A 19,371-nucleotide genomic window follows, 5' to 3' on the forward strand; every position below is an offset into this window, starting at 1 on the left:
CACACACAGTTACACACACACACACAGTTACACACACACACACACACACACAGTTACACACACACACACAGTTACACACACACACAGTTACACACACACACAGTTACACACACACACAGTTACACACACACACACACACACAGTTACACACACACACACAGTTACACACACACACACACACACAGTTACACACACACACACACAGTTACACACACACACAGTTACACACACACACAGTTACACACACACACAGTTACACACACACACACACACACAGTTACACACACACACAGTTACACACACACACACACACAGTTACACACACACACACACACAGTTACACACACACACAGTTACACACACACACACACACAGTTACACACACACACACACACACAGTTACACACACACACACACACAGTTACACACACACAGTTACACACACACACACACACAGTTACACACACACACACACACAGTTACACACACACACAGTTACACACACACACACACACAGTTACACACACACACAGTTACACACACACACAGTTACACACACACACAGTTACACACACACACACACACAGTTACACACACACAGTTACACACACACACACACACAGTTACACACACACACAGTTACACACACACACACACACAGTTACACACACACACAGTTACACACACACACAGTTACACACACACACACACACAGTTACACACACACACAGTTACACACACACACACACACAGTTACACACACACACACACACAGTTACACACACACACACACACAGTTACACACACACAGTTACACACACACACACACACAGTTACACACACACACACACACAGTTACACACACACACACAGTTACACACACACAGTTACACACACACACACACACAGTTACACACACACAGTTACACACACACACACACAGTTACACACACACACACACAGTTACACACACACACACACACAGTTACACACATACACACACACACAGTTACACACACACACACACACACAGTTACACACACACACACACACACAGTTACACACACACACACAGTTACACACACACACACAGTTACACACACACACACACACAGTTACACATACACACACACACAGTTACACACACACACAGTTACACACACACACACATACAGTTACACACAAACACACACACAGTTACACACACACACACAGTTACACACACACACACACAGTTACACATACACACACACACAGTTACACACACACACAGTTACACACACACACACACACAGTTACACACAAACACACACACAGTTACACACACACACACAGTTACACACACACAGTTACACACAGTTACACACACACACACAGTTACACACACACACACAGTTACACACACACACACACAGTTACACACACACACAGTTACACACACACACACACAGTTACACACACACACACACAGTTACACACACACACACAGTTACACACACACACACAGTTACACACACACACACACAGTTACACACACACACAGTTACACACATACACACACACACAGTTACACACATACACACACACACAGTTACACACACACACACAGTTACACACATACACACAGTTACACACACACACACACACAGTTACACACACACACACAGTTACACACACACACACAGTTACACACACACACACACACACACAGTTACACACACACACACACACACAGTTACACACACACACAGTTACACACACACACACACACACAGTTACACACACACACAGTTACACACACACACACACAGTTACACACACACACAGTTACACACACACACACAGTTACACACATACACACACAGTTACACACATACACACACACACACAGTTACACACACACACACAGTTACACACACACACAGTTACACACATACACACACACACACACAGTTACACACACACACACACAGTTACACACATACACACACACACAGTTACACACATACACACACACACAGTTACACACACACACAGTTACACACATACACACACACACACAGTTACACACACACACAGTTACACACACACACAGTTACACACACAGTCACACACACACACAGTTACACACACACACAGTTACACACACAGTTATACACACACACACAGTTACACACATACACACACACACAGTTACACACACATACACACACACACAGTTACACACACACACACAGTTACACACACACACACAGTTACACACACACACACAGTCACACACACACACACAGTTACACACACACACAGTTACACACACACACAGTTACACACATACACACACACACAGTTACACACACACACAGTTACACACACACACAGTTACACACACACACACACACAGTTACACACACACAGTTACACACACACACACACACAGTTACACACACACACACAGTTACACACACACAGTTACACACACACACACACACAGTTACACACACACACACACAGTTACACACATACACACACAGTTACACACACACACACACAGTTACACACATACACACACACACACAGTTACACACACACAGTTACACACACACACACAGTTACACACACACACACAGTTACACACACACCCACACACACAGTTACACACACACACACACACAGTTACACACACACACAGTGACACACACACACAGTTACACACACACACACACACAGTTACACACAAACACACACACAGTTACACACACACACACAGTTACACACACACAGTTACACACAGTTACACACACACACACAGTTACACACACACACACAGTTACACACACACACACACAGTTACACACACACACAGTTACACACACACACACACAGTTACACACACACACACACAGTTACACACACACACACAGTTACACACACACACACACAGTTACACATACACACACACACAGTTACACACACACACAGTTACACACACACACACACACAGTTACACACAAACACACACACAGTTACACACACACACACAGTTACACACACACAGTTACACACAGTTACACACACACACACAGTTACACACACACACACAGTTACACACACACACACACAGTTACACACACACACAGTTACACACACACACACACAGTTACACACACACACACACAGTTACACACACACACACAGTTACACACACACACACAGTTACACACACACACACACAGTTACACACACACACAGTTACACACATACACACACACACAGTTACACACATACACACACACACAGTTACACACACACACACAGTTACACACATACACACAGTTACACACACACACACACACAGTTACACACACACACACAGTTACACACACACACACAGTTACACACACACACACACACACACAGTTACACACACACACACACACACAGTTACACACACACACAGTTACACACACACACACACACACAGTTACACACACACACAGTTACACACACACACACACAGTTACACACACACACAGTTACACACACACACACAGTTACACACATACACACACAGTTACACACATACACACACACACACAGTTACACACACACACACAGTTACACACACACACAGTTACACACATACACACACACACACACAGTTACACACACACACACACAGTTACACACATACACACACACACAGTTACACACATACACACACACACAGTTACACACACACACAGTTACACACATACACACACACACACAGTTACACACACACACAGTTACACACACACACAGTTACACACACAGTCACACACACACACAGTTACACACACACACAGTTACACACACAGTTATACACACACACACAGTTACACACATACACACACACACAGTTACACACACATACACACACACACAGTTACACACACACACACAGTTACACACACACACACAGTTACACACACACACACAGTCACACACACACACACAGTTACACACACACACAGTTACACACACACACAGTTACACACATACACACACACACAGTTACACACACACACAGTTACACACACACACAGTTACACACACACACACACACAGTTACACACACACAGTTACACACACACACACACACAGTTACACACACACACACAGTTACACACACACAGTTACACACACACACACACACAGTTACACACACACACACACAGTTACACACATACACACACAGTTACACACACACACACACAGTTACACACATACACACACACACACAGTTACACACACACAGTTACACACACACACACAGTTACACACACACACACAGTTACACACACACCCACACACACAGTTACACACACACACACACACAGTTACACACACACACAGTGACACACACACACAGTGACACACACACACAGTGACACACACACACAGTGACACACACACACACACAGTTACACACACACACACAGTTACACACACACACACAGTTACACACACACACAGTTACACACACACACAGTGACACACACACACAGTGACACACACACACAGTGACACACACACAGTTACACACACACACACACACACAGTGACACACACACAGTTACACACACACAGTTACGCACACACACAGTTACACACACACACACAGTTACACACACACACACAGTTACACACACACACACACAGTTACACACACACAGTTACGCACACACACACACACAGTTACACACACACACACAGTTACACACACACACACACAGTGACACACACACAGTTACACACACACACACACAGTTACACACACACACACAGTTACACACACACACACAGTTACACACACACACAGTGTCACACACACACACAGTGTCACACACACACACACAGTTACACACACACACAGTGTCACACACACACACACAGTTACACACATACACACAGTTACACACACACACACACAGTTACACACACACACAGTGTCACACACACACACACAGTTACACACACACACACAGTGTCACACACACACACACAGTTACACACACACACAGTGTCACACACACACACAGTTACACACACACACACAGTTACACACACACACACAGTTACACACACACACAGTTACGCACACACACACAGTTACACACACACACACACACAGTTACACACACACACACACAGTTACGCACACACACAGTTACACACACACACACACACAGTTACACACACACAGTTACACACACACAGTTACACACACACACACAGTTACACACACACACAGTTACGCACACACACACAGTTACACACACACACACACACAGTTACACACACACACACACAGTTACACACACACAGTTACACACACACAGTTACACACACACAGTTACACACACACAGTTACACACACACAGTTACACACACACACACACAGTTACACACACACAGTTACACACACACACACAGTTACACACACACACAGTTACACACACACACACAGTTACACACACACACACAGTTACACACACACACACACACAGTTACACACACAGTTACACACACACACACAGTTACACACACACACAGTTACACACACACACAGTTACACACACACACAGTTACACACACACACACACACAGTTACACACACACACAGTTACACACACACACACACACAGTTACACACACACACAGTTACACACACACACAGTTACACACACACACACACACAGTTACACACACACACAGTTACACACACACACACACACAGTTACACACACACACACACACAGTTACACACACACACACACACAGTTACACACACACACACAGTTACACACACACAGTTACACACACACACACACACAGTTACACACACACACACACAGTTACACACACACACACAAAGTTACACACACACACACACAGTTACACACACACACACACAGTTACACACATACACACACACACAGTTACACACACACACACACACACAGTTACACACACACACACACACACAGTTACACACACACACACACACACAGTTACACACACACACACAGTTACACACACACACACAGTTACACACACACACACACACACAGTTACACACACACACACACAGTTACACACACACACACACACAGTTACACACACACACACAGTTACACACACACACACAGTTACACACACACACACACACACACAGTTACACATACACACACACACAGTTACACACACACACAGTTACACACACACACACATACACACACACACAGTTACACACAAACACACACACAGTTACACACACACACACAGTTACACACACACACAGTTACACACACACACACAGTTACACACAGTTACACACATACACACACACAGTTACACACACACACACAGTTACACACACACACACACAGTTACACACACACACACAGTTACACACACACACACACAGTTACACACACACACACAGTTACACACACACACACAGTTACACACACACACACACAGTTACACACACACACACACAGTTACACACATACACACACACACAGTTACACACATACACACACACACAGTTACACACACACACACAGTTACACACACACACACACACACACAGTTACACACACACACACACACACAGTTACACACACACACAGTTACACACACACACACACACACAGTTACACACACACACAGTTACACACACACACACACAGTTACACACACACACAGTTACACACACACACACACACACAGTTACACACACACACAGTTACACACATACACACACACACACACAGTTACACACACACACACACAGTTACACACATACACACACACACACAGTTACACACATACACACACACACAGTTACACACACACACAGTTACACACATACACACACACACACAGTTACACACACACACAGTTACACACACACACAGTTACACACACAGTCACACACACACAGTTACACACACACACAGTTACACACACAGTTATACACACATACACAGTTACACACACACACACAGTTACACACACATACACACACACACAGTTACACACACACACACAGTTACACACACACACACAGTCACACACACACACACAGTTACACACACACACACACAGTTACACACACACACACACAGTTACGCACACACACAGTTACACACACACACACACACACAGTTACACACACACAGTTACACACACACACACACACAGTTACACACACACACACACAGTTACACACACACACAGTTACACACACACACAGTTACACACACACACACAGTTACACACACACACAGTTACGCACACACACACAGTTACACACACACACACACACAGTTACACACACACACACACAGTTACACACACACAGTTACACACACACAGATACACACACACAGTTACACACACACAGTTACACACACACAGTTACACACACACAGTTACACACACACACACACAGTTACACACACACAGTTACACACACACACACAGTTACACACACACACAGTTACACACACACACACAGTTACACACACACACACAGTTACACACACACACACACACAGTTACACACACAGTTACACACACACACACAGTTACACACACACACAGTTACACACACACACAGTTACACACACACACAGTTACACACACACACACAGTTACACACACACACAGTTACACACACACACACACACAGTTACACACACACACAGTTACACACACACACAGTTACACACACACACACACACAGTTACACACACACACAGTTACACACACACACACACACACAGTTACACACACACACAGTTACACACACACACACACAGTTACACACACACACACACAGTTACACACACACACACACAGTTACACACACACACACACAGTTACACACACACACACACAGTTACACACATACACACACACACAGTTACACACACACACACACACAGTTACACACACACACACACACACAGTTACACACACACACACACACACAGTTACACACACACACACAGTTACACACACACACACAGTTACACACACACACACACAGTTACACACACACACACACAGTTACACACACACACACACACACAGTTACACACACACACACACAGTTACACACACACACACAGTTACACACACACACACACACACAGTTACACATACACACACACACAGTTACACACACACACAGTTACACACACACACACATACACACACACACAGTTACACACAAACACACACACAGTTACACACACACACACAGTTACACACACACAGTTACACACAGTTACACACATACACACACACAGTTACACACACACACACAGTTACACACACACACACACAGTTACACACACACACACAGTTACACACACACACACACAGTTACACACACACACACAGTTACACACACACACACAGTTACACACACACACACACAGTTACACACACACACACACAGTTACACACATACACACACACACAGTTACACACATACACACACACACAGTTACACACACACACACAGTTACACACACACACACACACACACAGTTACACACACACACACACACACAGTTACACACACACACAGTTACACACACACACACACACACAGTTACACACACACACAGTTACACACACACACACACACAGTTACACACACACACAGTTACACACACACACAGTTACACACACACACACACACACAGTTACACACACACACAGTTACACACATACACACACACACACACAGTTACACACACACACACACAGTTACACACATACACACACACACAGTTACACACATACACACACACACAGTTACACACACACACAGTTACACACATACACACACACACACAGTTACACACACACACAGTTACACACACACACAGTTACACACACAGTCACACACACACACAGTTACACACACACACAGTTACACACACAGTTATACACACATACACAGTTACACACACACACACAGTTACACACACATACACACACACACAGTTACACACACACACACAGTTACACACACACACACAGTCACACACACACACACAGTTACACACACACACACACAGTTACACACACACACAGTTACACACATACACACACACACAGTTACACACACACAGTTACACACACACACACACACAGTTACACACACACACACACACAGTTACACACACACAGTTACACACACACACACACACAGTTACACACACACACACAGTTACACACACACACACACACAGTTACACACACACAGTTACACACACACACACACACAGTTACACACACACACACAGTTACACACACACAGTTACACACACACACACACACAGTTACACACACACACACACAGTTACACACATACACAGTTACACACACACACAGTTACACACACACACAGTTACACACACACACACACACACAGTTACACACACACACAGTTACACACACACACACACACAGTTACACACACACACACACACAGTTACACACACACACAGTTACACACACACACACACACAGTTACACACACACACACACACAGTTACACACACACACACACACAGTTACACACACACAGTTACACACACACACACACACACACAGTTACACACACACACACACACAGTTACACACACACACAGTTACACACACACACACACACAGTTACACACACACACAGTTACACACACACACAGTTACACACACACACACAGTTACACACACACACACAGTTACACACACACACACAGTTACACACACACACACAGTTACACACATACACACACACAGTTACACACACACACACAGTTACACACATACACAGTTACACACATACACACAGTTACACACACACACACAGTTACACACACACACACAGTTACACACACACACACACACACAGTTACACACATACACACACACAGTTACACACACACACACAGTTACACACATACACAGTTACACACATACACACACACACAGTTACACACACACAGTTACACACACACACACAGTTACACACACACACACAGTTACACACACACACACACACAGTTACACACACACACACACACAGTTACACACACACACAGTGACACACACACACAGTGACACACACACACAGTGACACACACACACAGTGACACACACACACACACAGTGACACACACACACACACAGTTACACACACACACACACAGTTACACACACACACACAGTTACACACACACACACAGTTACACACACACACAGTTACACACACACACAGTGACACACACACACAGTGACACACACACACAGTGACACACACACAGTTACACACACACAGTGACACACACACAGTTACACACACACAGTTACGCACACACACAGTTACACACACACACACAGTTACACACACACACACAGTTACACACACACACACACAGTTACACACACACAGTTACGCACACACACACACACAGTTACACACACACACACAGTTACACACACACACACACAGTGACACACACACACACACAGTGACACACACACAGTTACACACACACACACACACAGTTACACACACACACACAGTTACACACACACACACACACAGTTACACACATACACACTGTGAATGTGGCTATGAGTGAGTGGCTATGAGAGTGAGTGAGTGAGTGGCTGAGTGAGTGAGTGTGTGAGTGAGTGAGTGGGTGAGTGAGTGTGTGAGTGTGTGAGTGAGTGAGTGAGTGGCTGAGTGAGTGAGTGTGTGAGTGAGTGAGTGAGTGGCTGAGTGAGTGAGTGAGTGTGTGAGTGAGTGAGTGAGTGGCTGAGTGAGTGAGTGTGTGAGTGAGTGAGTGGGTGAGTGGGTGAGTGAGCGAGTGAGTGTGTGAGTGAGTGAGTGGGTGAGTGAGTGTGTGAGTGTGTGAGTGAGTGAGTGAGTGGCTGAGTGAGTGAGTGTGTGAGTGAGTGAGTGGGTGAGTGGGTGAGTGAGCGAGTGAGTGTGTGAGTGAGTGAGTGAGTGAGTGGCTATGAGTGAGTGAGTGGCTATGAGTGAGTGAGCGAGTGAGCAAGTGAGTGAGTGTCTATGAGTGAGTGAGTGAGTGTGTAAGTGAGTGAGTGAGCGAGTGAGTGAGTGAGTGTCTATGAGTGAGTGAGTGAGTGAGTGAGCGAGTGAGTGAGTGAGCGAGTGAGTGAGTGAGCGAGTGAGAGTGTGGCTATGAGTGAGTGTCTATGAGTGAGTGAGTGTCTATGAGTGAGTGAGCGAGTGAGCAAGTGAGTGAGTGTCTATGAGTGAGTGAGTGAGTGAGTGTGTAAGTGAGTGAGTGAGCGAGTGAGTGAGTGAGTGTCTATGAGTGAGTGAGCGAGTGAGTGAGCGAGTGAGTGAGTGAGCGAGTGAGTGAGAGTGTGGCTATGAGTGAGTGTCTATGAGTGAGTGAGTGTCTATGAGTGAGTGAGTGTGTGAGTGAGTGAGTGAGTTATACTTTTGTGGTCATGATGAGCTCGTGGTAGACTATGTAGTCCGGGGTGAATCCCATGCCGTGTCTATGAGTGAGTGAGTGAGTGTGTGAGTGGCTATGAGTGAGTGAGTGAGTGTGTGAGTGAGTGAGTGGCTGTGAGTGAGTGTGTGAGTGAGTGTGTGAGTGAGTGAGTGAGCGAGTGAGTGGCTATGAGTGAGTGAGTGGCTGTGAGTGAGTGTGTGAGTGAGTGAGTGAGCGAGTGAGTGGCTATGAGTGAGTGAGTGAGTGTGTGAGTGAGTGAGTGTGTGAGTGTGTGAGTGTCTATGAGTGAGTGAGTGAGTGTGTGAGTGTGTGAGTGAGTGAGTGTCTATGAGTGAGTGAGTGAGTGTGTGAGTGTGTGAGTGAGTGTGTGAGTGAGTGAGTGAGCGAGTGAGCAAATGAGTGAGTGAGTGAGCGAGTGAGTGGCTATGAGTGAGTGAGTGAGTGTGTGAGTGAGTGAGTGTGTGAGTGTGTGAGTGTCTATGAGTGAGTGAGTGAGTGTGTGAGTGTGTGAGTGAGTGAGTGTCTATGAGTGAGTGAGTGAGTGTGTGAGTGTGTGAGTGAGTGTGTGAGTGAGTGAGTGAGCGAGTGAGCAAATGAGTGAGTGAGTGAGTGAGAGTGGCTATGAGTGAGTGAGTGAGTGTCTATGAGTGAGTGAGTGAGTGTCTATGAGTGAGTGAGTGAGTGTCTATGAGTGAGTGAGTGAGTGAGTGAGTGGGTGAGTGAGTGAGTGAGTGTCTATGAGTGAGTGAGTGAGTGTCTATGAGTGAGTGAGTGAGTGAGTGTCTATGAGTGAGTGAGTGAGTGTCTATGAGTGAGTGAGTGAGTGTCTATGAGTGAGTGAGTGAGCGAGTGAGCAAATGAGTGAGTGAGTGAGAGTGGCTATGAGTGAGTGAGTGAGTGTCTATGAGTGAGTGAGCGAGTGTCTATGAGTGAGTGAGTGAGTGTCTATGAGTGAGTGAGTGAGTGAGCGAGTGAGCAAATGAGTGAGTGAGTGAGTGGCTATGAGTGAGTGAGTGAGTGTCTATGAGTGAGTGTGAGTGTCTATGAGTGAGTGAGTGAGTGTCTATGAGTGAGTGAGTGAGTGAGCGAGTGAGCAAATGAGTGAGTGAGTGAGAGTGGCTATGAGTGAGTGAGTGAGTGTCTATGAGTGAGTGAGTGAGTGAGTGTCTATGAGTGAGTGAGTGAGCGAGTGAGCAAATGAGTGAGTGAGTGAGAGTGGCTATGAGTGAGTGAGTGAGTGTCTATGAGTGAGTGAGTGAGTGTCTATGAGTGAGTGAGTGAGTGAGCGAGTGAGCAAATGAGTGAGTGAGTGTCTATGAGTGAGTGAGTGAGTGGCTATGAGTGAGTGAGTGAGTGTCTATGAGTGAGTGAGTGAGTGGTTATGAGTGAGTGAGTGAGTGTCTATGAGTGAGTGAGTGAGTGAGTGTCTATGAGTGAGTGAGTGAGTGTCTATGAGTGAGTGAGTGAGTGAGCGAGTGAGCAAATGAGTGAGTGAGTGTCTATGAGTGAGTGAGTGAGTGGCTATGAGTGAGTGAGTGAGTGGCTATGAGTGAGTGAGTGAGTGTCTATGAGTGAGTGAGTGAGTGTCTATGAGTGAGTGAGTGAGTGTCTATGAGTGAGTGAGTGAGTGTCTATGAGTGAGTGAGTGAGTGAGTGTCTATGAGTGAGTGAGTGAGTGTCTATGAGTGAGTGAGTGAGTGTCTATGAGTGAGTGAGTGAGTGTCTATGAGTGAGTGAGTGAGTGAGTGTGTGAGTGAGTGAGTGAGCGAGTGAGCAAATGAGTGAGTGAGTGAGAGTGGCTATGAGTGAGTGTCTATGAGTGAGTGAGCGAGTGAGCAAATGAGTGAGTGAGTGAGTGTCTATGAGTGAGTGAGTGACTGTACTTTTGTGGTCATGATGAGCTCGTGGTAGACTATGTAGTCCGGGGTGAATCCCATGCCGTGTCTATGAGTGAGTGAGTGAGTGTCTATGAGTGAGTGAGTGAGTGTCTATGAGTGAGTGAGTGAGTGAGTGAGTGAGTGAGTGAGTGAGTGAGTGAGTGGGTGAGTGAGTGAGTGAGTGAGTGTCTATGAGTGAGTGAGTGAGTGTCTATGAGTGAGCGAGTGAGTGAGTGAGTGGGCAAATGAGTGAGTGAGTGTCTATGAGTGAGTGAGTGAGTGTCTATGAGTGAGTGAGTGAGTGTCTATGAGTGAGTGAGTGAGTGAGTGAGTGAGTGAGTGGGTGAGTGAGTGAGTGTCTATGAGTGAGTGAGTGAGTGTCTATGAGTGAGCGAGTGAGTGAGTGAGTGGGCAAATGAGTGAGTGAGTGTCTATGAGTGAGTGAGTGAGTGTCTATGAGTGAGTGAGTGAGTGTCTATGAGTGAGTGAGCGAGTGAGCAAATGAGTGAGTGAGTGAGTGAGTGTCTATGAGTGAGTGAGTGAGCGAGTGAGCAAATGAGTGAGTGAGTGAGAGTGGCTATGAGTGAGTGAGTGAGTGTCTATGAGTGAGTGAGTGAGTGGCTATGAGTGAGTGAGTGTCTATGAGTGAGTGAGTGAGTGTCTATGAGTGAGTGAGTGAGTGAGTGAGTGGGTGAGTGAGTGAGTGTCTATGAGTGAGTGAGTGAGTGTCTATGAGTGAGCGAGTGAGTTATACTTTTGTGGTCATGATGAGCTCGTGGTAGACTATGTAGTCCGGGGTGAATCCCATGCCGTGTCTATGAGTGAGTGAGTGAGTGTGTGAGTGAGTGAGTGAGTGAGCGAGCGAGTGAGTGAGTGAGTGAGTGAGTGAGTGGGTGAGTGAGTGAGCGAGTGAGCGAGTGAGAGTGTCTATGAGTGAGTGTCTATGAGTGAGTGAGTGTCTATGAGTGAGTGAGTGGGTGTGTGAGTGAGTGAGTGGGTGAGTGAGTGAGTGAGTGTCTATGAGTGAGTGAGTGGGTGTGTGAGTGAGTGAGTGGGTGAGTGAGTGAGTGAGTGTCTATGAGTGAGTGAGTGAGTGTCTATGAGTGAGTGTGTGAGTGTCTATGAGTGAGTGAGTGAGTTATACTTTTGTGGTCATGATGAGCTCGTGGTAGACTATGTAGTCCGGGGTGAATCCCATGCCGTGTCTATGAGTGAGTGAGTGAGTGTGTGAGTGAGTGAGTGAGTGAGCGAGCGAGCGAGCGAGCGAGTGAGTGAGTGAGTGAGTGAGTGGGTGAGTGAGTGAGTGAGTGTCTATGAGTGAGTGAGTGAGTGTCTATGAGTGGGTGAGTGAGTGAGTGAGTGTCTATGAGTGAGTGAGTGAGTGTCTATGAGTGAGTGAGTGAGTGTCTATGAGTGAGCGAGTGAGTGAGTGAGTGAGTGGGTGAGTGAGTGAGTGAGTGTCTATGAGTGAGTGAGTGAGTGTCTATGAGCGAGTGAGTGAGTGAGTGAGCGAGTGAGTGAGTGAGTGAGTGTGTGAGTGAGTGAGTGAGTGAGCGAGTGAGTGAGTGAGTGTGTGAGTGTGTGAGTGAGTGTGTGAGTGAGTGAGTGTCTATGAGTGAGTGAGTGAGCGAGTGAGCAAATGAGTGAGTGAGTGAGTGTCTATGAGTGAGTGTCTATGAGTGAGTGAGTGAGTTATACTTTTGTGGTCATGATGAGCTCGTGGTAGACTATGTAGTCCGGGGTGAATCCCATGCCGAACAGAGCCGAGGTCGGGTGCAGGTGACACGGCATTCCTGTGCGGATGTTCACGTACTCGCCGATTCCCTGCGGGGACAAGCACACTCACCACCACGCTCACCACACTCACCAGCACGCTCACCAGCACGCTCACCACCACGCTCACCGCCACGCTCACCGCCACGCTCACCGCCACGCTCACCACCACGCTCACCGCCACGCTCACCGCCACGCTCACCGCCACACTCACCACCACACTCACCACCACGCTCACCACCACACTCACCACCACACTCACCACCACGCTCACCACCACGCTCACCACCACACTCACCACCACGCTCACCACCACACTCACCGCCACGCTCACCGCCACGCTCACCGCCACGCTCACCACCACACTCACCACCACGCTCACCACCACGCTCACCGCCACACTCACCACCACGCTCACCACCACGCTCACCACCACACTCACCACCACGCTCACCACCACACTCACCGCCACGCTCACCACCACACTCACCACCACGCTCACCACCACACTCACCGCCACGCTCACCACCACGCTCACCACCACGCTCACTGTCATCACGCTCACCACCACGCTCACCACCACGCTCACCACCACGCTCACCACCACGCTCACCACCACGCTCACTGTCATCACGCTCACCACCACGCTCACCACCACGCTCACCACCACGCTCACCACCACGCTCACCACCACGCTCACCACCACGCTCACCACCACGCTCACCACCACGCTCACCACCACGCTCACCACCACACTCACCACACCACACTCACCACTACCACCACACTCACCACCACACTCACCACCACACTCACCACCACACTCACCACCACCACACTCACCACCACCACACTCACCACCACACTCACCACCACACCACCACCACCCCCACACTCACCACACTCACCAAACTCACCACCACGCTCACCACCACGCTCACCACCACGCTCACCACCACACTCACCACCACGCTCACCACCACGCTCATCACCATGCTCACCACCACGCTCACCGCCACGCTCACCGCCACGCTCACCACCACGCTCACCACCACGCTCGCCACCACGCTCACCACCACGCTCACCACCACACTCGCCACCACGCTCACCACCACGCTCACCACCACACTCACCACCACACTCACCGCCACGCTCACCGCCACACTCCCCACACTCACCACCGCCACCACACTCACCACACTCACCACACCCACCACCACGCTCACCACCACCACCACCACACTCACCACGCCCACCAAACTCACCACCACACTCACCACCACGCTCACCACCACACTCACCACCACACTCACCACCACACTCACCACCACACTCACCACCACACTCACCACCACACTCACCACCACACTCACCACCACACTCACCACCACACTCACCACCACACTCACCACCACACTCACCACCACACTCACCACACCACACTCACCACCACACTCACCACCACCACACTCACCACCACACTCACCACCACCACACTCACCACCACCACACTCACCACCACCACACTCACCACCACCACACTCCCCACATTCATCACACTCACCACCACACCACCACCACCCCCACACTCACCGCACTCACCAAACTCACCACCACGCTCACCACCACGCTCACCACCACGCTCACCACCACGCTCACCACCACGCTCACCTTGAGCTTGGCGGCCTGGTGAAAGTAGGCGGAGCAGATGCACTTGCGTACCACGTCCCAATCGGAGCCGCAGGATGCCATGCTCATGCGCTGCTGCACCATAATGTCCTTGAGCTGAGCGCGTACCTCGCGCACCTACACGGGGAGAGTGGGTGAGTGTGTGTGTGTGTCTGTGTGTGTGTGTGTCTGTGTGTGTGTGTCTGTGTGTGTCTGTGTGTGTCTGTGTGTGGTGGGGAGCGGTAGTGTAGCGGTTAGCGCGCTGCGCTATGAACCTGGCGACACGGGTTCGATTCCTGCTCACTGCCAACACCAGTGACGATTATCTGAACCGGTCCCGGGCCTCCCCTAGGTCGACTCAGCCTCAAATGAGTACCTGGTGCGGTGTGTAAACATCGCCACTAGGGAGACAAAGGCGGTCGGGCGTGGTGCTGGCCCACCCAACCCCCTCGTGTGCCGTTCCGGCCTTCATAGGTGCTCGCTAACAGCACTTGCCCCTACAGTCTGTTAAGGCTATACGGGGGATCTTTGTCTTTGTCTGTGTGTGTGTGTGTCTGTGTCTGTGTGTGTGTGTCTGTGTGTGTGTGTCTGTGTGTGTCTGTGTGTGTGTGTGTGTCTGTGTGCGTGTGTCTCTGTGTGTCTGTGTGCGTGTATGTGTGTGCACCTTGCGCATGGCCTTGGCGTGCACAAAGTGTTCGTTGCACCAGCTGGTGGCGTAGGCTGCGTGTGTCTGTGTGTGTGTGTGTGTGTCTGTGTGTGTGTGTCTGTGTGTGTGTGTGTGTGTGCGTGTGTCTGTGTGTCTGTGTGTGTCTGTGTGTGTGTGTCTGTGTGTGTGCGTGTGTGTGTGTGCACCTTGCGCATGGCCTTGGCGTGCACAAAGTGTTCGTTGCACCAGCTGGTGGCGTAGGCTGCGTGTGTCTGTGTGTGTGTGTGTGTGTCTGTGTGCGTGTGTCTCTGTGTGTCTGTGTGCGTGTGTGTGTGTGCACCTTGCGCATGGCCTTGGCGTGCACAAAGTGTTCGTTGCACCAGCTGGTGGCGTAGGCTGCGCGCTTCCACTGCAGGAACACGTTGAGGTAGGTGAGGTGGTCGCTCTCCGGCACCGCAAACTTCTCACGCGCCTGGTCACTCTCCTCCTCACGACCCTGCACACACACACACGCACGCACACACACACACATACAGACACACACACACACGCACACACACGCAGATACATACACACATACAGACACACACACATACGGACACACACAGGTACACACACACACACGTACACGCACGTACGCACGCACACACACGCACACACATACAGACACGCACACACACACACACACACGTACGCGCACGCACACACAGGTACACATACACACACACGTACACGCACGTACGCACGCACACAGGTACACACACACACGTACACACGCACACACGTACACACACACACACACGTACACACGCACACACGTACACACACACACACAGACACACACGTACACTCACACACGTACACACACACACGCGTACACACACACACACGCGTACACACACACACGCGTACACACACACACGCAGCCCCTTATTAGGAGGGAAGGAGGAGAGGGGGGAAATGGGGGAGAGGGAGGGTCTGTGTCTGTGTGTCTGTGTGTGTGTGTCTGTGTGTGTGTGTGTCTGTGTGTCTGTGTGTGTGTGTGTGTCTGTGTGTGTGTGTCTGTGTGTGTCTGTGTGTGTGTCTCTATGTGTGTGTCTGTCTGTGTGTGTGTCTGTCTGTGTGTGTGTCTGTCTGTGTGTCTGTGTGTGTGTGTCTGTGGTGTGTGTGTCTGTGTGTGTGTGTGTCTGTCTGTGTGTGTGTCTGTGTCTGTGTGTGTGTCTGTGTCTCTCTGTGTGTGTCTCTCTCACCTTGGGGCGGTAGAAGATGGACGGCACGGACAGCATGGACACGATGGACAGCACCTCTGCGCTACACGCCGTGTCGCAGGCCACGATCAGCACCTTGGACAGCGCCGGGTCCAGCGGGAACTCCACCATCATGCGGCCCGTCGGAGTCAGTGCGCCTGCGTGCACGCACACACACAGCCAAAGGTCCCCCGTGTAGCCTCTCAGCAGGGGCAAGTGCTGTGAGTAGCAGCAGTGTCTATAGACACACACACAGCCAAAGGTGCCCCGTGTAGCCTCTAGCAGGGCTGTAGGGGCAAGTGCTGTTAGTAGCAGCAGTGTCTATAGACACACACACAGACAAAGGTCCCCCGTGTAGCCTCTCAGCAGGGGCAAGTGCTGTGAGCAGCAGTGTCTAGACACACAGCTAAAGGTGCCCCATGTAGCCTCTAGCAGGGGCAAGTGCTGCGAGTAGCAGCAGTGTATATAGACGCCACCATTAAAAACCACCACTACCACCACCACCACTGCCAACACCACCACTAACACCACCCCCCCCACCACCACCCCCCCCACCCCCCCCACCACCACCACCCCCCCCCACCCCCACTACCCCCACC

General features: G+C 48.8%; 1 protein-coding gene across 1 annotated transcript in view; it reads right to left on the reverse strand.

Moving 5' to 3' along the window:
* LOC144952799 (pre-mRNA-splicing factor ATP-dependent RNA helicase PRP16-like) overlaps positions 1 to 18,955 on the reverse strand; it is a 26,491-nt gene extending 7,536 nt beyond the window's left edge. The window contains exons 1-4 of the mRNA XM_078883266.1: positions 18,776 to 18,955; positions 17,866 to 18,021; positions 16,883 to 17,017; positions 15,137 to 15,262 (exon numbers count right to left, since the gene is read on the reverse strand). Of these exons, the coding sequence (XP_078739392.1) occupies positions 15,137 to 15,262; positions 16,883 to 17,017; positions 17,866 to 18,021; positions 18,776 to 18,907 (549 nt within the window). The 5' untranslated portion in view covers positions 18,908 to 18,955. The remainder of the gene's footprint in view (positions 1 to 15,136; positions 15,263 to 16,882; positions 17,018 to 17,865; positions 18,022 to 18,775) is intronic.
* Between the last annotated feature and the right edge of the window lie 416 nt (positions 18,956 to 19,371).

Source organism: Lampetra fluviatilis, chromosome 70 (assembly GCF_964198595.1).
Source record: "Lampetra fluviatilis chromosome 70, kcLamFluv1.1, whole genome shotgun sequence".
Taxonomy (NCBI): domain Eukaryota; kingdom Metazoa; phylum Chordata; class Hyperoartia; order Petromyzontiformes; family Petromyzontidae; genus Lampetra; species Lampetra fluviatilis.